General features: G+C 40.4%; 1 protein-coding gene across 4 annotated transcripts in view; it reads left to right on the forward strand.

Moving 5' to 3' along the window:
- Cep120 (centrosomal protein 120) overlaps nt 1-27,090 on the forward strand; it is a 63,680-nt gene that overhangs the window by 5,912 nt on the left and 30,678 nt on the right. For 2 of the 4 annotated variants that reach the window (XM_021655108.2, XM_021655107.2), the window contains exons 4-15: nt 1,443-1,557; nt 4,296-4,437; nt 7,990-8,138; nt 11,494-11,691; nt 13,825-14,052; nt 14,979-15,195; nt 16,415-16,592; nt 19,201-19,350; nt 19,910-20,092; nt 24,113-24,209; nt 24,295-24,447; nt 26,658-26,747. In XM_021655108.2, the coding sequence (XP_021510783.1) occupies nt 1,443-1,557; nt 4,296-4,437; nt 7,990-8,138; nt 11,494-11,691; nt 13,825-14,052; nt 14,979-15,195; nt 16,415-16,592; nt 19,201-19,350; nt 19,910-20,092; nt 24,113-24,209; nt 24,295-24,447; nt 26,658-26,747 (1,900 nt within the window). The remainder of the gene's footprint in view (nt 1-1,442; nt 1,558-4,295; nt 4,438-7,989; nt 8,139-11,493; nt 11,692-13,824; nt 14,053-14,978; nt 15,196-16,414; nt 16,593-19,200; nt 19,351-19,909; nt 20,093-24,112; nt 24,210-24,294; nt 24,448-26,657; nt 26,748-27,090) is intronic. The other 2 variants (XM_060377264.1, XM_060377265.1) reach the window with 2 other exon arrangements.

A 27,090-nucleotide genomic window follows, 5' to 3' on the forward strand; every position in this document is an offset into this window, starting at 1 on the left:
ATGGCATTTAATTCTTAAGTTTACTTTTTTTTAGCTACAAAGAAAGCTGTAAGTAAATATGTATCTTTTATATGAGATAACACTGTATAAGAAAAACATTTTTTTGTCATTTTAAAACAGGGCCAGCTATATCACAGGTGTGTAGGAAGAATTAACTGAATTGCTGTACAGATAAGTAGATAAAGAAAATAGTTATTTTCAGTTAAAGAATCACTTAGAAAATATAGTCTAGATATAGTTGGCCCAACAAACATGTAATCTGGGTAATAAGTTATTTATTTATTAATTTATTTATATATGAATGCTCTATCAGTATGTACACCTGCATGTCAAAGAGAGCATCAGATCACATTATAGATGTTTGTGAGCTACCATATGGTTGCCGGTAATTGAACTCAGGTCCTTTGGAAGAGCAAACAGTACTCTTTTTTTTTTTTTTTTATTTTAAAAAATTTTCATTTTATGTACATTATTGTTTGACTGCATGTATGTCTATGTGAGGGTGTTGGATCCCCTGGAACAGGCGTTATAGACAGTTGTGAGCTGACATGTGGATGCTGGGAATTGACCCTGGGTCCTCTGGAAGAGAAGTCAGTGCTCGACCATTTTCCTGTCCCCAATAAAGTTTTCACAGTTTATCAACTTTGTATCTCAGCTGTAGCCCCATCGCTCATCCCCTCCCAATCTCTTTCCTCCTTCACTCTTCTCCTCCCATCTCCCTTTCCTAGTCCACTGATAGGGGAGGTCATCCTCCCCTTCCCTCTGGTTCTATACTATCAGGACTGGCTGCATTGTCTTCTTCTGTGGCCTGGTAAGGCTGCGCAGCCCCTCAGGAGGAGGTGATCAAAGAGCCAGCCCCTGTTCCCATTACTAGGGTACCCACTTGGACACTGAGCTGCCATGGGCTGCATCTGTGCAGGGGTTCTAGGTTATCTCCATACATGGTCCTTGCTTGGAGTATCAGTCCCAGAAAAGACCCCTGGGCCCAGATTTTTTTGGTTCTGTTGCTCTCTTTGTGGAGCTGAGGGACCTGTCCCTCAGGTCTTACTATCTCCCCCTTCTTTCATAAAATTCCCTGCACTTTGCCCAAAGTTTGGCTATGAGTCTCAGCATCTGCTTTAATACCCTGCTGGGCAGAGTCTTTCAGAGGCCCTCTGTGGTGGCTCCTGTCCTGTTGCCCGTTTTCTCCCTCTTCCAATGTCTATCTCTTTCTGAATGAGGATTGATTGCCTTACTCAGGGTCGTCCTCCTTGCTTAGCTTCTTTAGGTGTACAGATTTAGCATGTTTATCCTATGTTATATGTCTAATATCCACTTATAAGTGAGTATATACCATGTGAGTCTTTCTGCTTCTGGGTTACCTCACTCAGGATGATTAAAGTTTCCTTAAGAGTATGGAAAGCTTGATAAAAGACTCATTTCTCACGTGCATTATTGTGCAGGTTACAGCGTACTCCTATCAAACTCCAGTGTTTTGCCTTGGATCCTCTATCTTCTGCCAAGGAAACCATAGGCTACATTGTTTTGGACTTAAGAACGGCTCAAGAAACAAAGCAGGTATTGTCCTTTTTGCTTTGTTAATTATAATAGTTGATTAAGTACCAGATGAGCAGAAAGAACGGAATACTGGCCCAGTTGTAGATCATGGTCTCACGATGATGTGAAGATTCAAATGCTGTAGTTGTTGAGTTGGTTTTAAAAATTCCAACCCTCACTTGTTCTTGTGAGCTGTCTTTCTCAAAGAAACTTTGAGTTATACCTGTGTGAAAGTAACTGCCACCTGTGGTGTAAACTGAGCTTTCCTTTTAGAGGCTGTCTCCTCTAGTGCCCTTGCCGCAATGAACACTTGTCAGCCCTTTCTGCTTTTCCAAGTTCTAATCCAGCAGCCTCCTGGACACTTTTCTGCTCCCCCCCTTCATAGCCATCCATTGTCCAGTGTAGATGATTTTGTCCACTTGTGATATGTTCTGCATTTTCACAGCTGCTGCCCCAAATTAAGCCTTGGCTATCAACTTCTTACCTTGGCTATCATAACTTCCTACTTGGCCTCCTTGCTTCCTAGGTCTCTATTGCTGTAGCTATATTACTACGTTGTGTCTACTAAATCCTGACTCAGGACCCTGCTTTTCCTAATCTTCCTTATCAAACTTGATACTTTCCTGCACTTTTGAGACCAAGACAGGAGGATTACAAGTTTGAGGGCAGCCTGGAGTACATACTAAGACCACGCCTTCTTTAGAATAGCCCCTATAATTTGGTGCTTAAAAGTTTGTGTCAAGCCAAAATAAATGTTGTTTTAGAGGCAGTTTGAAGTAGCAGCAGCCTGATCCCAGTACTCGGGCTTGTACCTGTGAGAACTAAGATGCTGCATGCCACTGCTGCATGGGGTCACACGCCTCGCTGCATCTTAACTCCTCAAACCAGCAACAGCAGCAGCCTTTTGGTGCTGCGCACCCTTAATCCCAGCTCTGGGAGGCAGAGGCAAGTAGATCTCTGTGAGTTTGACTATCTTTCAATTGGTGTTGCTGCTGGCTCTGCCCTAGGTCTCAGGGTTGAACCTAGGGTCTCATGCTAGCTATGCAGTCAGCACGGAGCTGCAGCCTTACCTCTTACTTTCTGTTTTGAGGCGAGTCTCACTAAGTTACCCCTGCTGGCCTCAAAATTCTGTAGCTTGTAGGCCTCACCTCCCAAGTAGCTGAGATTACAGGCATGTGCCCACCAGGCTTGCCTGAAGGTTTCTTTTTTTGTTGATTGTGTCTCTTTCAGGCTTGTATAAACCTTATATTTCTTATATTATCTTCATAATGATATGGAGCTTTGAAAAAAGAGCCTAAAGGTATTCATAGTACTTTGCAACAATAGCTTTTAAGGACAGCATGTGGGCCAAGGCTGGCCTTGAACTCCTTGCCTTGGTTTCTCAGAGTGCTGCATATATATGCGTGCACCACAGTGTCCAGCTACATTGAAGTTTTTTTTTTTTTTTTTAAACTTTAAAGTTAGTGTCTTTTGAAGCTCCTTTATTGTTTTGTTTTTTTTTTCCCTTTCCATTCTTTATTTTTTAAAATGATTTGTGTGTGTCTGAGTTAGTATGCTTACACAGGAGCACAGATGTGAAATGGCACCCCTGCTGACTGGTTCCTGCACCTATACTTTGTCCTGGCTTGAGCCATGTGTTCTGCCTGGTCTGGGCACTGGTATTTCTGAGGGTGCTGTCTTGGGTGTGGTTAGGTAGTTTAGCCTACTACATCCTCTGAAAAGGCTTTTGTTGTCAGTATCTGCCAAGTAAACGCTCATGATGCAGAACTCATTGGGTCTTTTCCTTAACATTTTATGCTGTTTTGTTAGTAGTGTCTTAGTCACTGTTCTGTTACTATGAAAAGTCACTGTGACAACTCTTCTAAAGGAAAATTTAATTGGGGGTTTGCTTATAGTTTTTTAGGCTTAGTTTGTTATCGCTGTGTTGGGGGCATGGCAGCAGGCATGGCAGGTACCATGCTGGAGAAGTAGTTGAGAGCCATATCCTGATCCACAGGCTGAGAGAGACGCTTGGTCTGGTGTGGGTGTTTGAAACATCAAAGCTCACCCCCAGTGACACACTTCCTCCAACAAGGCCACACCTACTCCAGTAAGGTCACGCCTCCTAATTGTCTAATCCTTTCAAAAAGTTCCACTCCCTGGTGACTAAGCATTCAAATAATGAGCCTATGGGTCGATTCTTATTCAAATGTTACAGGTTGTAACATTTTCATTTTCTTAGTTGATATGAGCAAGACAGACTAGAAAGAAGAGGTCTAATAGTACTAAGCGAAGGCTGATTAATTAGGCTTTTATTACTGAAGAATGTCATGAACTGGAGACAGAAGGCTAAACATAGATGTGTAGTTTTTTCTCCCCTGTGATATTTACCTGGCAAGACGTTGGATTGGGAACAAAGAAGACAGTCTGAACCCTTTGTATGTTTCTCAGAGTGAAATTTAATTGATGGCTTCCTAATCAAGATTAATTTCTTTTGAAGAAAATGTGGAAAGAAATTTTGTAGTGTCCTGAGGTAGGGTCACTATGCAGCCTTTCGTGATCTGGAGTTCATGGTATAGAAAGGTTGACTGGGAACTCAGGTTGGCTTGCCTCTGCCTCCTGAGTGCTGGGATTAAAGGTGCTCCACCACGCCCCAGGCTTTTACATTTTCCTAAGAAGTGAAAAGTACTGAAAAGGCTGTAGGGAAAAAGTGAACACTCCGGGACGTTCTGAATACTTGTCCCTGTAAACTTCATGGTGCTTTGTGTTTTGTTATCTAGGCACCCAAGTGGTACCAGTTGCTGAGTAACAAATACACCAAATTCAAGTCTGAGATACAGATAAGTATCACTTTGGAAACAGATACAAAGGCACAGGTGGATAGTTTTAAAGCAAAAGGAGCCCCACCTCGGGAGGGAAAAGGTTTGTGCATCCTCTTTGTCTGTTTTTCTCCCTGTCTGCCTGTCTTTCTGTCTGTCTTTTTTTCTTTTCTTTTTTTTTTTTGAGATAGTGTCTGACGAAGACTAGGCTGGTCTGGACCTCACAATGTAGCTGAGGCTGGCCTTGTACTCCTTATCCTCCTGCTTGTGCTTCTGGACTGTGCAATGGCACAGGTAATTTTGTGTATCTTTTCATAAAGGCTTTCCTGCACAAGTTTCTCTGTATACTCAGTTATAAAGCGTGATTTCTCCTGTGTGCAGGAATATAAGCTGATTTACCCAGTGCTTTGGGCACACATAGTATTGTGAAATGTGTAACATGGACAGCACTCGTTGACAGAGGTTAGCTCTTAAGTCTCAGAACTGGGGAATGCTCTTGTTTTCCTAACTTGATAGATACCAGAACAAAGAATTTTGTATTTTAAAAATTGTTACTTAGAAAAAATTTCTTTCCAGGATTAGTATTGCAAACCCCTCAGATGGTGTGTAGTGTGCTTATTATTAACTGTAGTTTAACAAAGTATAAGTACATTTTAAAATTATTTATTTATTTATTTATTTATATAGAATCAGAGTCTCATTGTATAGATAACTTACTTATATAGATCTGTCTGTGCTAAAACTCACTGAGATCTGCCTGCCTCTGGCACCTGAGGGCTGGGATTAGACACGGACATCAGAACACCTGGCACACTTAGAGCACGCTTTCAGCCTGACAGCAAAGCTGGAGAGCACAGAATGTTCCCCGAACCCCTCTGTGTGTATCTCAGAGGCTGCTTATCCACTACAACTCTGCACCGGATGTCGGTGCAATTCATGAAACGTCATTGATACATTCTCATCACAAGTCCAGTTTTCATTACATTTAAATGTATACAACACACACATAAACAAGAGTGTGCTTGCATGTATGTCTATGTATTCCATGTGTGCCTGGTGCTGGTTAGAGGGTGTCAGATGCCTGGAACTGGAGTTCCAGACAGTTATGAGCTGCTCTGTGGGTGCTGGGAACCTACCCCTAGTCCTTTGCAAGAGCAGCCAGAGCTCTTAACTGCTGAGCTGTCTCTCCAGCCCCGAGTTCACTTTTGCTGTTGCCCCTTGTTTGGATGTTAGTAACTGCATGCTAAGTCGGTGGGTTTTGATTGGGCTGATGACTTGAACCCCATGTAGTTGCATTCAGAAGTTCACTGTTGGGTATCTCTTGTGCTCTGCCTGTTCAACCATCCCTTCCCACCAGTCCTCATTGTAGTTTAGGTACATCTAGAGAATTCATGTGTTGGAGACTTAATCTCCAAATCCCCATGGAATTTGAGAACTGACTGAGCTGCAGGGCTCTGCCGTTATAAATGGACTAATTCTGTCCAGGGACTAATGGATCTTATTTTACCAGGAGAGTGGGTTAGTGATCATTAGAGTAGGGCTGTCTTTGAAGTCACATGCCCTAACTCCCTCAGAATCTGAAGAATCCCTGTTAATAAGGATTTTATTTAAAAAAAGGCTCCTCGTGACTTCCTTGTCATGAGAACTGTAAGATTTTTATTTATAACGTATCTAGTCTCAAGTATTGTGATCCAGTAACAGAAGATACACTAAGACAGCTACTGATCTTTCCTGCTATTTGTATGGCTTTGCCTCTCAGGTGTCATCCCATTGGAATCATAGTTTCTGGCACAGGAAGATACTCTGATTTTGTCTTGTATTGCCTGTGTCTCATCTCTCGGTTCTGCCATTCCTCTAAAGTCTCCATTTTCTTTTATTAAAAAAATTTTAGAAGTAAAAGCCCAGGTGTTAGATATGCCAACTTATTCCTTATTGCTCTCAGACCCATTTTGTGGACAAAGATATGTACTGTGTATACTGTGTTTACATGCACATACATACATACATATATTTGAATGCATAAATAGTGTGCTGCTGTAACAGAATATGGACTAGGTAATGAATAAAGAACACAAACGTCTTGGACGCTTGGAAGTCTGAGAAGGCAACAGTATCTGATGTGTGTCTTATGATGTTCTTCAGATGACAGTCACAGGCAAGAAATGCACTTCTCTGTCAAGCCCCTTAGTGAGCACAGCGGGTCCCATTCTTAAGGAGCTGTCTTAACTTCACCACCTCATAAAGACTGCTGCTTTTTTTTTTTTTTTGAGATTTGTTTATTTTTCTGTGTTTTAGTGTTTGCCTGTCCCAGTTTTCAGAATAGGCCATCAGATCCCCCAGAAGTAGAGTTACAGACAGTTGTGATATGAGTGCTGGGAACTGAACCCAAGTCCTCTACAAGACCAGCCAGTGCTCTTAACCACTGTCCACCTGGAGACTCCAATTTTAATACTGTCATCACAGTCACCATTAAGTTTCAGCTCCTGAATTTTGGAAGATACGCACATGAACTATACTATATAAATAGTATAGACAAATATACTTATTTGTCTATATTTATTTGGCCACAAATTCATAGCAATTCTTCTGCCTCACTGAATGTTGGGTTATAGCATGATCCACCAGCTAGAGAAACCTAGTATAGACACTGTTTTTATGTTTTTAATATTATATACTTTGTATTCAAATTGACACTTTAATTTCTTTCTATGTCACAAGATTTATCTTTATTTTCCTACTTAACAGCCTGTTTCCTTGGTCTTAAGAAACCTCATGCTTCTTGTTTGTTTTTTGTTGTTTTGAGATAGTCTTGCAGTGTACTCACAGTGTAGTCCAGGTTGGTCACAAATTCATAGCAATTCTTCAGCCTCAACATCTGAATTTTGGGATTATAGCATGAGCCACCAGCTGGAGAAACCTATTATAGATAGTATTTTTAACTCTTGAGCTCTTGGCCTTATTTCACAGTGGCTGCTTGTGTTAAAGTGCTTAATGTATCCAATACTGTGCTAAGTGCTTTGCTTTCAGAGTTTAATTTTATTTTAAACAATTACAGAAAAGCTTTGTGGAAGGGAAAATGGAGACTGAAGAACATAAAATTGTCTGATATGGTACTAAATGACCCTGGGGTTAGGATTTCAGCATCTGGCTTACGTGTCTGCTCCTAACTATAGGCTGTTGCCAGCCGGTAGTGCTACAGCAACCCACTGCTTTGGGGTGAGTCCCTAGAGGAAAGGGTGTGCTTGCTGATGGTATGAGTACATGGATTTTCATAAGCCATTCGACAGCCCCAGCTGAGGCTCATGCTAGTTGTAGCGGAGAGCACCCGCTTTCCTGAATTCCCCCAGCGCTGTTATTTAATTCTAGTTTTGTGTATGTCCTTTTCTTTTTCCATCTTTAATCAGTTTTTAAATGCTTACAATGGGCCAGGCATTGTGACACAGGCCTGTCGTCCCAGCACACAAGACATTGAGATAGGATAATTGTGAATTCAAGGCCAGCTTAGGCTATATAGTGAGTATATATAGTGAGACTGGGTAACATAGTAAATTTTGGACCATGCTGGGCTATATTAAAAATTTCTATTCAAAAATAATAAAATAAAATAGTATATGTGGAATTACAGTCTAATCTAGTTATGATTTTGTCTGTATAGTTCCTACTAGCCTGTGTGGAGTTGACCCAAAGGACATTGTTGCAGTGTTGAATGAGGAGGGAGGCTATCATCAGATTGGACCAGCAGAGTATTGTACGGACCCTTTTGTTCTGTCAGTGACCATAGCATTTGCCACCCAGTTGGAACAGGTAAGAGTAATGATTTTTATCAAGAGTTTTGAAGTCATGTTTGGCCTCTGTGAGCAGTTGTACTCATATGCACACACCCACACATAGACTCACATCCCTCATACACATAAAAAAAAAATGTATAAAAATCTTTAAAAATGTTTCCATGCGAGTAATCATTTTTGCTGTAGCTTTCAATATCTTGGCAACAAGAGAATAAATTAATTTCAGGAGTAAGGAGACGGACCATCAGTAAACAGTGTTTGTACTTGTGTATGTGACATAATGACTAATGAAAGGAGCTTAAACGTTTTTGATTAATATACTTTTTGAAGAAATTAGCAATGTCAGGAACATTGGGTTCGAGTTTATATTTTACTCTGTATATGCTTACAAACATTAGTCTTTTGTCATGGGTGCTAGCAGAATATAAAATGTTTCTGTGTCAGAATCATAGAACTTTCTTACACTAGGCATAGTGAGCAACATAAAAATCAATATATTTTCTTCAGCTTCTCTTACCCCATTTTTGTTACTTTTTTACTGCTGTGATAACACTGTGAGCACGGCAGCAGAGACAAACAAAGGGTTTGCTTGCGTTTAACAGTTCAGAGGGATAAGAAATCATGACAGGGAGACATGGCAGCAAAAGGCAGGTGTGGTGGTAGGAGCAGATCTGTGACTGTTCCTCATCTGGGAACAGGAAAAAAAGACTCTGCCGCTCCCTGGTTATAGTGTTTCTATTTGGGTAAACTAAGGCACTTAGTGTTTTCTTCTCAGCACTTACTCAAAGACAGGGGAAAACATTTAGCACAACTACCATTCCTTGGCAGAGGCCAGGCAGCCCCTAAGAAGGTCTTACAAGAGACTAGAGGGGCAGCTTGTTCACGCCTGGATGGCTAACCTTACTGCCTTTTGAAAGGCTTAAGAGCTTTGAATGAAATCCAGTGCCTGAATTCTAGATGTTAAAGAATTTCTACGAGTCTCTGCCTGTAGTAGGAATAACTTGGACATGAAATGTACTATGAAACATAAAAGCCACTGTAATACGGCATTTTTTATCATTTTTTCCATCATGAAAGAAAGTAAATAGTTCCCTTAACAAACTTGTGAGGTAATCATTGTTAATACCAGCGCGTGTTCCTCCAGATACTGTCCCATTCTTTATCATCACCCAGCTCCCTGCCTGGCACTGTCATGCCATGTTACTCTGTCTTTTCAGCATTACTATACAAAAGGAGGCACAGAACAATTAAGTCATTTTCTCACAGGTTCATAGCTGGACTGAGAAGTAGGTGTTGGAGTTTGATTCCAGAATTAGTGTTCTTTACAATTATATCTCAATCCATGTGACTAAAATCCTCTCAAACTTAAATACATTAAAATGTAAGTTAAAAAAATCAGTGCACATTTATTGAATATTAAATGTCCAATGCTGTGCTGTTATAAGTGGTGTGATTATTAGATTTTTATTAAAAGAATGAACTATATTATAACCTGGAAAAACATTTTAGATTTATTTATTTTATACAAATGACTGTTTTGGCTGCATGCATGTCTGTGTACCATTTGTGTGGTACACAAAGTGTGGACTACCCACAAAGTCCAGAAGAGGGCATAAGGTTCCCTTCAATTGGAGTTAGGAATAATAGTGAGCCTTGTGTGGGTGTTGGGAATTAAACCTGGGTCTTCTGAAAGGCAGTAAGAGCTCTAAACCACTGAGCCATCTTCCGAGGCTTATAGTATAACTTTTTTTTTTAACCTAGCAATACATTTTACTTAAGTTTCACTTCATGACAGTGTGTCATTATCTGCCACGATCTATGATACTTGATTGTATTTAAGCCATGAAATGTTCATAGCTTACTCCTTGGCAGTGATTTAGTGAACATTCAGAGTCTGTTAGAAAATGTTTTGTATTTTGCCCGGTATACTGGCTCATGCCTATAATTCCAGCACTTGAGAAGCTGAGGCAGAAGGATTCATTTGAGGACAGCCTTGGCTATAGCAAAGTTAAAAACCAACCTGGGCTGCATGAGAGCCTGACTCAGAAAACTAAAACAAATAAAATACAAAAATATGATGTTTTCTATCTTATAGACAAAAATGCCATCTTTTAGTCATATGTTGCCATGAAGCTAGCAACTGAGAAGCAGCATTCCTGTGTATTGTGCAGCCATTAATGCTTTGGTCTTACAGCTGTTTTTTGTTTGTTTGCTGTTAATCTGTTAAGTGGCATGGTTTAAGACCTGTATTTTAACATTTCTCTCATTTATAAACTTAGAATCAGATATGAAGTATATGGTAGTAAGAAAAGCTTAATTTAAAATACATGGCTCCTTCCAAAAAGTATTTTCACACATTCATGCTGAATGAGAGGAAAGCCTGAAAACAAAAAAGTCTTTGGTTTCTTTGGACTTTTCTTTTGTTTAACTAATTAACTGTAGCCCAGGATGGCCTTAAACGCACTTGCAGTTGAGGATATTCTTGTGAACTCTTGACCATCCTGCCTTCACCTCTTTAGCACCTGAATTCCTGGCTTGCATCACAAGCTCTTTGTGCATTAAAAACTAATCAAATTAGCTGGGTGTGGCGACACACGTCTTTAATCCTAGTCTTAGGGAGGTAGAGGGAAGCAGATCTCTGAGTTCAAGGCCAGCCTGGTCTTCATATCAAGTTTCAGACCAGCCAGCACTACATAGTGAGACTCTGCCTGCCCTATCCCCCCAAAGTATTAGGGGTTGGAGAAATTGGTCAGTTGTTAAGAGCACTTACTTTTCTTGCATAGGACCTGGGTTTGGTTTCCAGTACCTGGATGGAGGCTCACAGCTGCCTATAATGCCAATCCAGGGAATCCTTTGCAGTCTTCTGGCCTCCATGGGCGTTGACTACAAATGGTGCATTTACATACATGCAGAAAAAACACTCACATACATAAAATTAAAATAAATAAATCATTTAAAAATAATCAGATAAAGAATTTGAGAACAGTTATAGACGTAAGCAGTGTGGCACATGCCTAAAACCCACCACCACCATTCAGAAGGTAGCTAAGGCAGGGTAATTTTGATTTTCACACAAAGTTGCATTACATAATGAGACTGGATCAAACAAAATTCGAAAAATGGGAATGTAGCTCAATTGTAAAGCACTTGCTTAGCGTTTCTAAGACTTTCAGTTTGGCTCTTGACAGCACCACCAAAAGAAACCATTAACTGAACAGAAAGAAAGAAGGTAACTTGGAAGCGATTTAAAATTTGTGTATGATTAATTTTAAGACTTGAAATCAATGAACATTCTAGGAAGATTTGTGGAGTGTATCGGGCACATGTGGAGTGCCTTGGGTTCTAATACTTTTTTTTCCTTACATGTTTAGTTAATTCCATGTACAATGAAGCTTCCAGAAAGGCAGCCTGAGTTTTTCTTTTACTATTCTTTACTGGGAAATGATGTTACAAACGAGCCTTTCAATGACTTGATGAACCCAAACTTTGAGCCCGAGAGAGCATCTGTCCGTATTCGCAGCAGTGTGGAGGTTCTTCGGGTGTACCTGGCTCTTCATTCTAAACTGCAGGTAAATGCCTCTGCAACAAGTTTTCTACTGGAGATGTTTTTACACAACTGAGCATGAAGTTGAGGTTAGCCCTAACCTGTGTGTATTTCTGTAGTAGAGATGGTCTTACCCTTCTAGTTCTTTAGGTAGTAAAGACTGGAATCACAGTTACTTCAGAATTTTTGAAGTTAACACATTACCACCCAGTTATTAAGCAGAGATCGGTGTCATCTGTCAGCGTGTGTAGGAAGAGGTAGTGCTGTTGAACTTGTGCCTGCAGGCAGGCTGTCTTTATCATTAGCGGAGCTGGTGGCTGTCAGTACACAGATTGCAGTCTTGATGGCAGAATTTACATTTTTATGAAGCTACAGATGTTTTTTGTAAATGTTTCAGTTGGATTCTGGTTAGATATAGACTTGGAGACTAGTAGAAGTGACTCTGCTATCTGATCAGACTAGTAAGTAGGGTAATGAGATGCAGCATAGTCGCATAGCCATTTTCAAAGAAATCTCAGTTCCTTGATTTTGCATTTAGGACAGCTCATGAGAAGAGGTATTTAGTAGAGGTACTAAATCTTAAAGATAATTAACTCCGTATTTAAGCCAATATCTGCTAAACTCAAGACATTTAGAAAACTAGACACTGTATAAAATGTTAAAATCTGAGAAAAAGCACTTTCAGTTTTATTCTATATCATATCCTTGTCAAGAACATTGGCTTACCTGCTTGTAATGCTCAGGACAGTTACGTAGATACTTTGTTGGGTAGCTGGAGAGATATCCCAGTGGTTACGAGCGTATGCTGTCCTTACAGAGGACTGTAGTTCATTTCTCAGCACTGATGACAGGCTCATGTCTTCTTGTAGGCTTGAGCACCTGCATTCCTGTGTGTACATACCCCCCACAGACACACTCAGGTATACATAATTTAGACTAGAAAAGTAATAGACTAGAAAATAGAATGGAATAGAATAGAAAAGTAAATGAAAATGTCTTGTTTCTAGCATTTAAAAATATTATATGTAAGGGCTGGTGAGATTGCTCAGTTGGAAAGGCATTTGTCTCAAGGGCCTCACAACCGCCGTTAAATCCTCCAAGCCCACATAAAGGTGAAAGGAGAGAACCAAACTCCACAGTTGTCCTATGACCTCAGCACTCATCCATACGTACACACACACCACACCACACCACACCACACCACACCACACCACACCACACCACACCACACCACACCACAAAGTGAAAACTAAAAAAAAAGTTTCACAAAAGGATTTCCACCAGCAGCATTAATACTGAGTTCTAGGCAGTTATGGCCATATACATTTGTAGCACCAGCATCTGGAGACAGAAGCAGGAGGGTTACAGTTCAAGGCCAGCTCTGTATATGTAGTGAGATACTGCCTCAAAAGAGTACGTCTCTCTTCATTCTGTCGCTGTTAGTGTGAAAGGAACATAGTATAGTGATGTCCTGTTGTTCTCTTGTGTGCAGTCTCCCAAGGCTTGACTATAGTAAGGAAAAAATATTATATGCGTGTGTGGTATCTTTAGGTGGTGATGTTGGGCTTTGGCTTGCTTGCTGGTGAGGGAAAGGCCTTCTCTCCCAGTGGCTTTCTTTTACCTTTCACTGTTTAACGTTCTGTTTTAGAAACAAAACCTGAAAGCAAGATGAAAAAGGATACTAAGTGTGTTTGAGTGACTAATACAAAAATTATTTGTGGTTTTAAAATCCTAAGTCTAAACGGCCCACTGAGTTTTTTAAAGAACTGTGCTTAATTAATGTGACAAAGAGAAATGCTCGAGGTATTTGCTTTCTATTTAAATTCGCACTCATTTTATTACACATTTTGTATATTCAAAGTAGCATAATAAAATATTAAAGTAAGCAACATCTCACTGATGAGAATAAACATGGCCAATAATATCTAAGTGTTCCTTGGTGTCTGAAGAAGTGAAAAAGGTAATCACTGACTGAGCCAGGAGTAAAGTGATTTCTCACCAGTGTCACCAGCACGTGAGAAGTCATTTTGTGAAGGTCAGTGAGTTAGCCTGCTTCATACTTTCATTCTGTGAACTATTTTATAACTTTTTAAAGTTTATGGTACTTAGGGAAAAGGAGGAAACATAAAGCTCTGTTTTCATTTTTCCTTCATATTAGATCCATCTCTGCTGTGGAGACCAGTCACTGGGCAGCACAGAAATACCTTTAAATGGATTACTGAAGAAGGGCAGTACAGAAATTAACCAGCACCCAGTCACGGTCGAGGGCGCGTTCACCCTTGACCCTCCTAATCGAGCCAAGCAGAAGCTTGCTCCCATTCCTCTGGAACTGGCCCCGACTGTGGGAGTGTCAGTGGCTCTGCAGAGAGAAGGCGTTGATTGCCAGGCAGGTGGTGACTCTGCTTTAATTTTCAATTCTCCAATGTTGCTCATGATTACCAAAGCTGAACCTTGTAGAATTTCCTGGCACATAAGTATTTACTCTTCTTCACTGGTACCCTGCATCTTCTTTCTGAATAAGCTGTTCAGAAAGCCCAATGACCCCACTTTGCAGTTTGTGATTGTATGTCGAGCCTTGGCCCTTGGGACGGGAAACCGTGTAGTGGAAACCATGTCTTCCTGCTCCCAACTCGCAGCTGTCTGTAGTGCTGAAGGCAGCCAGTGGGAGAGGGTGTGTTTGTAGTCTGCGGTACTGCTGTCTTCATCTTGCTGGACATAGCCTCAGCTAAAGCATAATTCATGGTGCACTAGTGCTTTGCTTTCCTTGGGCATTTTTCCTCTTTCTTTTTTTTTTTTTTCTCTTTCTTTACTTTTTTCTTTCATTTACCTGAATGTACTTTATTGTGTCTATCTGTATAAAAACTTAACTATCTTATTGTTTAAAGGAGTTATATGTAGGTTAAAAATTAAAGATAGGAAAATTGGACTGAGAGTGTAAGAGGTGTACACATGTGAAGAGCGGAGTCTGGGAGAGGTAGTGGAAGACTGTCACACGAGACATCTTTGCTGCCATTGCACTGACTTGGTTCCCGGGGTCACGTGCCAGGCCTCTCTTCTCAAAATGCCCCGTCTTAGCCATTAGGATGCACTTTGGTACTCAGCTCTGGATATTATATTTCCTTCCTGTTCATCTTCCTTTTTCTGGTCCTAGATGCTTTAAGGAAATTTGCAAATTATGAAGAAAAATAGACTAGGAATATCCAGACTGAGAAAGGAAGCGTGTACTTTCTAAAAAACAACGCCAAGTTTTTTGCTTAATTATGAAGGAAAGTATTTTGCAAATTATACTTTATTTTTAAAAATTGTTTTTAGTCTTTAATTGAATTAAAGACCCAGAATGGACATGAGCCTGAGCATTCAAAGAAGAGACTTTTAAGCCTTATTGAGGAGAAGGCACTCACTGGACCAAAATCACCAAGTGTGTCCCCTGTCCCATCTCAAAACCAGACACCTCCAACCAAAGATGATGCAACAGAAAGTGAAGTGGAAAGCCTGCAGTATGACAAGGATCCAAAACAAAACGCAAAAGGTGAGACGTTATCTTCACACATACTGATGGTTTTGAGATCTGTAGTCGTTTAATAAACATCTGAAAACATTAATGGATGGCTTAATGAAAATTGCAGAAAAATTTATTTGAGAATCAAAAAGGTGTGGGGATGTAAAATTTTCAATTTAATGTCACTTCAACCTAATAAATATTTTAATAAAGGTTGAGAGAAATCTCTATTTTACTCTTTATATTGGAAAATAGTTTGTTCAAAGGAAATGAAGAACTATATATCCTTCAAATAGATTTTTTTTACAGTGAAATTTTAGAAAATAGAGCCTTTAACTGCTTCCTACCATCAATTTTGTGATAAGAATTTCAGAGTGTAGACCTAGTTTTTTAAGGTTTATTTTTAATTACATGTAGTTGTATGTGTATACGTGAGTGCAGGTGGCCATGGAGGCCAGAGGCTTCACGTCCCCCTGCACTTAGAGGCACCTATGAGTGCAGACTGGGAGTCAGACTTCGGTCTGTGCAAAAGCAGCCTGTGCTCTTACCCATCACCAGCCCTCTCCAGCCCCATCTGTGTCTACTTCCACAAAGATGTTCCATGTATTGCTAAGGCTCCACAGGAGTAACAGTGGTATGAGTAGGGGCTAGATGTTTGGAATGTAAGTTTACCTCCATTCCTGAGTAACTGCAGGACTTATCACTCATTAAGTAGCTCTGGTCCACATTAGGATTGGACTACATGTTTCTTGTCTTTCTGAGATATAACTTTTGTTGACCTGTTTTATATGTGCAAATAACTAATTAGCTATAAAATATTAAAATTATATGTATGGTAAATCTTAAGTCTAGCCCTTTAAGTGATCAGCCATACACCAGTACCTCTTAGGATGAAGTTGCTGCCTGACAGGCTTTGGTCAGACATTGTTGCCTCAGTTTGATTTGTTTTGAGTTTTTGCAGAATGTGTTGAGAGTAACTTTGCTGCCACTGTATAACCCAAGTTGACCTTAATCTTGTGATCCTCCTGCCTCAGCCGTTAAAGCTGAAATTCCAGAAGTGGCCTATCAAGCCTCACATGAGCCCTTTTATTTACACAATTCTAGAATGGGAAGTAGGCAATTTAGAACAAATCACAGTTTAATATGTTTGTGGTAGACTCCGTTCCTGTGTTCATTAAGCAGACCTGTCAGATTCTCTACTTGAAATTTATGCCATGGCAGCTTTAATTTTCCTTTAATTCTTCGTTAGGCGTTATTTCCATACCTGTGTCCCTGGCCCAGCCGGGGGCAGCCTCCAGTGTATCAGAAGTGGTGACGTCGGGCCAGAAGATTGCTGTGCCAGCAACATCACATCACTTTTGCTTCTCGATAGACTTGCGAAGCATCCATGGCTTGGAAATTAGTTCTCCAGTCAACTGCATATTGAGGTGTGCTTTGAGTTTGTTCTGGGAAAAGTGCCCTCCTGTATAGGGAGGTACAAAGAAATGTTACCAAAGAAAATGTAGCTGTTGTGAAACCAATGGCCTAAAATGCAGTAAAGTATCTTAATGACTAGATCTGAACAGAGTGGCTCTGGGAATGGAGGAGTAACAGGCTTACCTATTCTGGTATAAGAGTTATAGGCATTTATAATCACTTATTGATGCTGCCACTTAAGAGGTAATTTTAGTTGCTTGTTTTCTTGAAAGAGAGGAACTACAGGTGAAAATCGTGGTTTTGTATCCGATTTCTCTCTAAGAAACAGTGCTCACTGTATTTCTAACATCTACATTTTATAGTTGTGAGTATAAAAACCATGCTTAATGAACCTGAGATGAAATGTACCCCATTCAGTAGACAGAATTGCTGCATATAATCAGTTAAATGGCTTTATACAACATTGCAGACTGAGATGGAAGTTAAAATGTAATCCAGTGCTGTGACTGGAGGCATACCTGAGTTCAGCTGTAGAAATCAAGTTATACTTCTGTGTGAGCTTTCACTTGACTCTTCCAAGGTGTTTCTGCATCTCCCATACCTGGGTACGAATCATGTACAACAGAGACCCAGCAGAGGGTGTGGCTGTGACTCACTGAGTGAAAGTCTTCTGTCTCTGCTCTGTTCTGCAATTGACATACAAAGTGCTTGGGGCTATTAAGATCGTTTTCTTAGGAATGTAGCTTTTCTCAAAGGGTTTGTTTCCTCTATTTTAGAAATTGAATTATTACAGGCTTTCTCCCTCCCCCCCCCCCGTTTTTTTTTTGTTTGTTTGGTTTGTCTTTTTAACCCCTTCATTGCCTTAAGATTTTTGTTGCTGCAGCAGAGTATGGTCTTAAAACACCCAAAGAGGATGCTGGCCAGGAACATGGGAATAGCTACAACCTCAGATTAGATGCTATGAGAGGGGTCCTTAAAATAGTCGCATTTAGAGAGCACTAATACTAATTTCTCTGTTTTGCTTCTTGCTAGGTGCCTACACTATACTAATGATGTATCCGGTATTGGGGTACATAAGAGAAATGAACCAATCAGTTTAGGAGGGTGATAGATTTAGAAATGAGCTGTTACATGAAGGACATTAGCAATTCACTTGGTAAAGAAAGAGGGAATCTTATGGAAGTAGGGGGAGATAGTAAGACTGGAAGAGACAGGAGCTCCACAGAATCAAAAAATCTGGTCGTAGGGGTTCTTGCAAGAGACTGATGAGTCAACCAAGGACCATACAGAGAGAGGATTTAAACCGCTTGCTCAGATGTAGCCCATGGGTAGTTACCCAGTCTCCATGTGGGTTCCCTAGTAAGCAGAGTAGGGGCTATCTCTAATGTGGACTCAGTGGCTGGTTCTTTGATCACCTCCTCCTGGCGAAGAGAAAAGAGAATCCAGACAGTCCTGATGAGACCTGATAGGCTAGGGTCAGATAGAAGGAGAGGAGGACCTCCCCTGTCAGTGAACTAGTGGAGGGACATAGAATGGAAAGAGAGAGGGAGGGTGGAACTGGGAGGAGATGAAGGAGAATACAAAGTGAATAAATTGTCATGAATAATAATAAAGAAAAAATAAAATAAAGAGGGAAAGAATATTCTAAGCAGAAAATACATGCTCATGGCCTATTTAGGACTCAACATGGAATTACCAGATGCTAGATTGGTTTGATTTATTGAAAGCACTTTTTAAGAGTATTGAGTGTTTAATTTGTTGTGTTTGACCAATTTCATATCATTATGCTCTACACATTCAACTGTGTAATGAAATTTATTAGGTAAGACTGGTATTTGAAAGTAAGTGTAACCTGCAGGTCTGTTTGGGATATTTTTCTCTTGATTGCTAAATGCTGTAGTGGGATGGTAGGAGTTGAAATTGTAGGGCATGGACTTTGAGATGACTTTCTTCAGTGGGTGAATAATTAAGTAGGAGTGCAGTGATTTATAGGATATATTTCTTGGTAGGAAGAGCAGGTTTTACTAGTTGAGTTTAAATTTGATTATAATTTCATGTATGAATAATAAGATGCAGTATGAAATTTTAAAAAGCATTACAATATTTATAAATTTGGAGTTAAATTCAGTTTAAACTAAATTTATAGGTTAAAATTTAAACTAAAAAAGCAGTTAGCCTTCTTACATTTAATCCAGTGGGATTTTTATGATGAAAAGATGAAGTTGTGTGTGTCCCTCATTTTGTGTATACATAGTATATTTGCATTGCTTTTTAATCTTGATTCTCAAAGACAGAATACTCTGTTTCCTTCTGGCATTGCCTAAGGGCGTTTTAGCCCTGAAATATTAGGACATTCCTGTATAAAGGAAAGTAGGTCTATAATTCAGCACATCAAGCATTTCTTGAAGGCCTACTATTTGGCAGATGTTGCTTGTTCCTGGGAATGCGAAGATGAAAAGGATGTGCTCTGAATAGTCTTTTAAACAACGCACAGTCCAGTCTTTCTATTTTACCATGAAAATTGTATTTGCTTGTAATTTATTGTACCCTTTTAAAAAATATCTAGCCTTCTAGGTCCTCTATAGACTATACCATAAGACTTTGTTTCCTGTGTTCTAGGTACTCATATCCGTTCTTTGGCAGTGCAGCTCCTATTATGACTAATCCTCCTGTAGAAGTTCGGAAGAACATGGAAGTTTTTCTTCCTCAGTCTTACTGTGCATTTGATTTTGCAACTATGCCTCAGCAGCTGCAAGACACCTTCCTACGGTAATGTATAGACCCTTGCAAAGGTGATAAATGGCTTCATAGCGTGGATTTCTACAGTTGGGAGATGTGTATTGGCCCACAGTAGCAACTGCACTTGAGAATCAAGCAGTTAGTTTACTGTGTCAGCCATATCTGTCCTGTCGCAGAACTTTATGGTTTATTTTAAGTCCCAGCATAGGTGCTGGAAACATGTTAAGGTAGTAGGAGGAATGAGAGGGGAGGAAGAATGTTTAGTTTTGAGTATTGAGCCATCAAATGTTTATTTTCTTCATTTTTCTTTCAATAGAGTTATGGGAAATAGATTTTGAAATCTGCTTTTCTCAGTGTCGTAGCCCACACTTTCAAGTTCTTTAGAGGTAGAATGAAGGCTAGCTCTTTCATTCTCACAAATGGTGGCTTGTGAGAATACAGTGTTCAGAGAGTTTTCTTTGCAGCTTAGAGATGCAGAAGATGTCATAATGTGTCCCTTTGGGAGCTAACTTCCTAGGATGCAAAACGTCTGTCGTTTGGAAAGGACTACTTTAAACCTGATAACTGTGAACATGGTTTCTCTCTTTAGGATCCCACTGCTGGTGGAATTATGGCACAAGGACAAGATGAGTAAAGACTTACTCCTTGGGATTGCAAGAATCCAGCTTTCGAACATCTTGTCTTCAGAAAAGACCCGGTTTTTAGGTGCTAATGGTGAACAGTGTTGGCGACAGACTTACAGTGAGAGTGTGCCTGTTATAGCAGCACAGGGGTAAGGCTTGCACAGTAGTGCTTTCCCTGTGCCCCTCCTGCCTGTGATGAGTCCGCCTAAGACACCACAATCTTAGTCATTCGTGTCTTTTTTTTTTTTTTTTTAAGATTTATTTATTATGTATACAGTATTCTTTCTCCACACCAGAAGAGGGCACCAGATCTCATTATAGATGGTTGTGAGCCACTATGTCGTTACTGGGAATTGAACTCAGGACCTGTAGAAGAGCAGCCAGTGCTCTTAACCTCTGAGCCCTCTCTCCAGCGCTCATGTCTTCTTGCTGGTGGTTTTTCTTGACCTGGGGGTGGTGTGTGTGTGTGTGTGTGTGTGTGTGTGTGTGTGTGTGTGTGTGTGTGTGTGTATGTTTTAATTAGCTTTTTGTTTACTTAGAAAAGTAGAAGAATTCTTGTTTATTTTGTTTGTTTGTTTTTCTAGACAGGGTTTCTGTTTGTAATCTTGGCTGTCCTGTATTCACTTTGTAGACCAAGCTGGCCTTGAACTCGCAGTGGTCTGTCTGCCTCTGCCTCCCTGAGTGCTTGAATTACAGGTGTATACCACCATGCCTGGCTGAAAAGTAGAAAAATTTTTATGGCCATAAAAGCATGATTCTTACTCAGACTGCTAAGGATTTATCCTTTCCACCCTCAGCCTGATAATTGTAAATTTTATTTACTTATATCTTGTGAAAGAGAGGGAGCTTGAAAAAGTGTGTCTGTGGTGTGTGTGTGTGTGTGTGTGTGTGTGTAACTGTGTAACTGTGAATGAGTGACAGGGGATAGAGAGGGAGAGGGGAAGAGAGAGAGAGAAAGAGGTCAGAGGACAACTCTTGGGGAGTTGGCTCTGTGGGATATGAGGATTGGACTCAGGTTGTCAGGCCTGTGTATAGCCGTCTCTGAACCCCATCTCACTGCTCTTAGCCTGACAATTTTTTTTAATGTATGTGTGTGAATCTGATCATATATGTATGTATACCACATGTAGAAATCCAGAAGAGGGCATCAAATTTCTTGGATTTGGAGTTACCTGATCTGGGTGAGGTATCTGATCTGGGTACTGGGGACCAAACTTGGAAGAATAGGAAGCTCTCTTGACAGCTGAGCCTTTTTCTCCTGCCCCTTAGTTTGATGATTTTAAAATTAAGGAAGTGTTAGTTGCTGTTGGTTTTGCATTTTTGTTTTATTGTAGTCCAGGAAGGGGTGGAGGAAGGTCCTGCCAGGGCTTTGTGCATAGTGGGCAGGTGCTCTGCTGCTGAGCTCCAGCTCGGCCATTAAGATCTGCTATTTGATTTCATTATTCTAAGTTAAGTTTATAATATATTTTGTGTTATTTTTCAGTAGGAATAAATGTGATTTTTTTTCAACTTGAAAAATATCTTAAAATTTGCCTGAAATTTAAAGACTGAGAATGTTATAAATACCAGCTTTCAGTGGCAGTTTTTTTCTGTTTTTTAATGTTTTTGCAACATTATTTTTTTCATAACATCATTTTTTTATTAATCACAGGTTATTTACTTTGTTTGCTAGCCTTAGCCCCCTCCCTCATCTCCTCCCAATCCCACCCTCCCTCCCTCATCTTCTCCCTCATCTTTTCCTTGCCCCTTTCCAAGTCCACTGATAGGGGAGGTCCTCCTCTCCTTCCATCTGACCCTAGCTTATCAGGTCTCTTCTGGACTGGCTGCCATGTCCTCTTCTGTGGCCTAGCAAGGCTGCTCCTCCCTGGTGGGGGAGCTCGCCATTGAGTTCATGTCAGAAATAGTCCCTGTTCCCCCTACTAGAGAACCCACTTGGATACTGAGCTACCCTGGGCTATATCCGAGCAGGGGTTCTAGGTTATATCCATACATGGTCCTTGGTTGGAGAAACAGTCTCATGAAAGACCCCTGTGTCAGTAGCAGTTTTTAAATTACATTATTACTAATGGCTTAGGATATAGCGGTGGTAAAACACTTGTCTGGTATGCACAAATTCCTGGATTCAGTCACCATTACTTCCAAAAGAATAACAGAAACGCCCTGGTCAGTTTTTGTCAGCTTAACCTAACTTAGAGCCATCTGAGAAGGACTCTGAAATGAAGAATTGCCTTGATCACACAAGACTGTGGCCATGCCTGTGTGGTACTGTCATAGCTGCTAACTGATGTAGAGAGCCCAGCCTGCTGTGGGTGGTACCATCTCTAGGCTGATTGTTTTACAGTGGCTAAGGATGCTAGCTGAGCATGAGCCAGAATTAGCTGGTAAGCAGCATTCCTCCATGGTATTTTCTTCACTTCCTGCTTGAGTTCCTGCCCTAACATCTCTCAGTGGTGGACTGTAATCAATCAGCCAAATAAACCTTTATATCTTGAGTTGCTTCAGATCATTGTTTTATAATAGAAGCAGAAAGCTTTTATGAAAAAGGATAAATGGAATCATTTATCATAAAAAAAAAAAAAGCTAGTGAGAATATAGCAAACAAAATTCAGCAAAAATCTGAGACCTCTGAAAATTTTTCCTCCTACTCCTAGCCACCCAGAGTCACATGTAGAGACTGGAAGGTTTTTGACAACCTTTCTTCCTCGTGGACATGAAATAGTGTCTGGAGAATCAGCTATTTGGTTAACAGAGAGTTCATTTTACTTCCATTTTTGTTCTAGAAAAAACTTGGCTTAGTGTTCTTTTCTGTCATAAGTAGACAACATGATGTTGCTGACTAATGGCGGCATGAGTAGTCATTAGGAGGTGAGCTGTTTTAAAGCTTCTGTAGTTATTATTGCTCTGCTTGTGGACAGAGAAGTTCAGATTTACCTAAGTAAGAACTTGAGATGTGTTCAACAATTTTTTTTCTTCAACAGTGCTTTATTTAAAATATCTCTCCCTTAATTTTGTGTGTGCTGTGGCACACATGTGGAGGTCGGAAGATCACATGGTGGAGTTGGTTTTCTTCTGGATCCAGGGATCCAGTTCATGGCATCAGGCCTGGTAGCAATTGCCTCTACCCAGTGGGCCATCTTGCTGACCCAAGCATGTCACTTAGTTCATTTTTTTTTTTTTTTAATTTGTGAAACTAGAAGAAAAAGAATGTAGATTTGGTTAATTAAAGAGCTGTTAAATGAAACCTGTTTATTAAAGTTTTGTTTTAAAGGGGTGTTTGTGTTAGACAGTATTGTTTTTTTTAGTTGCTAAAATTTTCTTTTCCTTGAATGTTTTGATTTTTTGTTACTTAATAAGCAACAGAGTTCTGTGATAACAGAATATGCTAATTATGATTGTATAATTATCTTATTTCCATGGATTATCTTGAAGCACTATTTATATCCAGGAAAAGATTAATGTGTGTGTGTTCATTCTAGGAAAGTAGACAAATTTTGAATAACTTACATAACTAAGAGTAGGGGGCTGCTGAGTATTTTTCACTCTGTGAATTCAGCCGTGTATTTTAGAGATAGTAAAAACCAGCTGTCATGCTGGATGTAGTTGAGTGGGAGAACTATTGCCTAGGGTGTTCATAAAGCCCAGCTCCCTCAGCTAAACAAAGAAAAAAACTTTCTCATTTAAAAATTAGTGTATATGACATGAGAATTCAGTCCTTATCAAGCAAGAAAAGGTAAAACTGTCAGTGTACATATTTGTACATCTACATTGGAACAGAGAATAACGAAGTCAGTCCATCATGGCTGCCCATGCCTTTAATCCCAACACTTAGGAGGTGGAGGAAGGCAGATCTTTGAGAGTTTAAGGCTGGCCTGGTCTACATAGCAAGTTCCAGGCCAGCCAGGGCTACTAAATATTCATTTAATATGTGGCCATATGTTTAGAACAACCACACAGCTGTTTAGGTAAGTTTTAGTAAATATAAGTATTAGGGTGTTGTGTTGGTCAAGTAAAAGCACACGCTTGAGAAGTCCTGAAGCCCATGGAGGCTGGCCCAGTTTGAGCATCATGCGTTGGGTATGAGAAATGTTTCTTATTCCTGCATACTGTAGACTGGGGAAGTGGAAGGAAAACTGTTCCCGTGAACTTTACAATAATTATTTCATTTGTAGGTCAAATAACAGAATAGTAGATCTTTCTTACACTATTACTCTGGAAGATTATGGACTAGTGAAAATGCGTGAGGTCTTTGTATCTGATTCATCTCAGGTAAGTACAGTAGTTACCAAATCCCCTAACCAGGGCCTAAGGTGTGCATATGGATGTGTCACATCACTTTTCTGTCACGTCACAGGGTTTATCTCTTGTGCAGCAGAAGCCGCCATCTCCTCCTCCAGCTCCTTGTCCTTCTGAGATCCAGGTGGAGCCTCGCGAGACCTTAGAGTACAAGGCTGCACTGGAGCTGGAGATGTGGAAAGAGATGCAGGAAGACATATTTGAAAATCAGGTAGATTGAAATTGTATTCTAAAATCTCTATTTTATCTACCTACTTTACTTTTTCCTTCTCTACAACTGAGTTTTCTCTCCATGTTTTTATCTACAGTTTCTTTAGCTGTCAAGAAAACCTTATTAAGCTTTATTTTTCAGTTATGAGTATGCACGTGTGTTGGTGTGGGTGTGTGTGCAGACTGGCCCACGGAGCTGAGAAGAGGGCATTGGATTCCCTCCAGCTGCAGTTACAGGTGGTTGTACACCTGCCTGAGGTGGCTGCTGGGAGCCAAAGTTGGTCCGCTGTAACAGTAGTCTGAGCTCTTAATGGCGGGCGAGCCCTTTCTCTATTCCCACAGAGCCTTCCTCAAAGAAAAACAGGATTTTAAAACAAAAATACTTAAGATGTGGCAGTTTCACAATTACCTCTCAGAAAGATTTCCATGAATTTGTCCATTATTGTCGGGAAAAATTAATGAGGTAGGCTTGGATTTTTGTTTTGTTTTGAGACAAACTCTGTACCCTGGCTGGCCTGGAACTTGCTGGGTAGACCTGGCTGGCTTCTGACTCAGAGATGTCCCTGTCTCCATCTTCCAGGCACTGGGATTAAAGGCTTGCACTGCCATGCCTGGCTCATAATGTTTCTAATCTTGTGTGTCCCAAGACAGGAGAGTTAGAGAACAGAACTGACCACCAGCTCTGAAATTTCCAGAATAATACTTCCCTCAAGAAAGTTCTGTTTTTAGGTTTAAATGTTTAAAAATTATATTTAGAGTGAGTTTGTGTGTGTGCGTGCATGCTTGCACTTCTGAAGGTATGTCAGCTTGTATGTGTTGGTTCTCTGCTACTGTGTTGGTCCTAGGTAAATAATTTCAGGTTCTCAGGCTTGGCAGCAAGCACCTTCATGCTCTGAGTTATCTCTCTGACGTCTAGTTTTGAGTTCTGAGACGGCGCCCTACATAGGCCAGGCTGACTCTTGCTAAGTAGGATGGTAAGTATCAAGGATGGCTTTGGATTCCTGATCTACTTCCACATTTCAAGTGCTGGGATTATTGGTGTGTAACACTAAACTGACCAAAGCATCATTCTGTCCATCCATCCATCTATCCATTATTTTAAAGACTAAAATACAGGGACTGGGTAGCAGTTAAGAACACCTATGTGGCAATTCACAGCCACCCATAACTTCATTTCCAGAGGATCAGATGCTATTTTATGGCCTCTAGTTACCAGGCACACACATACAAACAGTCAGAACACTCACACATAAAACTGAAAAATAAACTGGGGGGGGGGGGGTTGTGTTACTGGAGAGATGGTTTAGACATTGGCTGCTCTTCCAAAGGACCTGAGTTTGATTCCCAGCACCCAAATAGAGGCTGTCCTAGTTAGGGTTACTATAGCTGTGATGAAACACCTTGACCAAAAGCAACTTGGGGGGAAAGGGGGTTTTGGCTTACACTTCCACATCATTGTTCTCTATTGAAGGAAATCAGGACAGGAACCTGGAGCCAGGAGCTGATGGCAGAGGCCATGGAAGAGTGCTATTTACTTGCTTGCTCCACATGACTTGCTCAGCCTGCTTTCTTACAGAACCCAGGACCACTGGTCCAAGGGTGGCTCCATCCATAGTGGGCTGGACCCTCCCCGATCAGTTACTGATTAAGAAAATGCCTTCAGGTTTGCCTGCAGCCCTATCTAATGGAGGCATTTTCTTAAAGTTCTTCCTCTCAGGTGATTCAACATTTTTCAAGTTGACATAAAACTTTCCAGCATAAAGGCCAACCACCCTCTGTAATTCCAATTCCAGGGGACCTGATACCCTCTTCTGGCCTTGTTGGGCACCAGGCACAGGCAAACAGGCAGACAGAACATCCACCTTCATTAAATAAGAATAAAATGGAATATCTTAAGTGACATTGGTAACCAGTATTATTTCCTAAACTGAAAACTTCTTTTGCTTATTTGAAATTTGTCTTTTTAAAATTATTGTTTTTTACTAATTACGGGTTATTCAGTTTGTATCCCAGCTGTAGCCCCCTCACTTGTCCCCTCCCAATCCCGCCCTCCTCCTTCTTCTCCTCCCATGCCCCTCCCCCAGTCTACTGATAGGGAGGTCCTCCTCCCCTTTCATATCACTCTAGCCTATCAGGTCTCATCAGGACTGTGCGCATTGTCTGTGGCCTGGTAACTTAAGTGACTTTTTTTTTTTGCTTTTCTTTTTACAGCTGAAGCAGAAAGAACTGGCTCACATGCAAGCTCTTGCAGAAGAGTGGAAAAAAAGGGACCGGGAAAGAGAGTCACTAGTGAAGAAAAAGGTAAAGAAAAAGCTTGTTTAAAAACCGAGAGAGAAAGGAGAACTGTCTCCTTTCTCTCATGATAGTAGCTCTTAGCTGTATTACAGAATCTTTAGAAGGAATAAACTTTTTACTCTCCAGCACAAGACTGACTGACTTGAATAATGCACCTTGAGCAAAGCTGAAAGAAAAAGGCACTTTAAAGTCTCCATTCCTAAGAAATGTTCATTCAGATGGGCTCACATATATCTTAAATTTTGCCCTCATTTACTATTCGAGCTTTATATAAATAGGAATGTGGATAGAACTCATACATTGGATATTATTGAGTGAAAGAGAGCTGGATAGTAGGCTAATGTTTTGA

Source organism: Meriones unguiculatus, chromosome 2 (assembly GCF_030254825.1).
Source record: "Meriones unguiculatus strain TT.TT164.6M chromosome 2, Bangor_MerUng_6.1, whole genome shotgun sequence".
NCBI lineage: Eukaryota > Metazoa > Chordata > Mammalia > Rodentia > Muridae > Meriones > Meriones unguiculatus.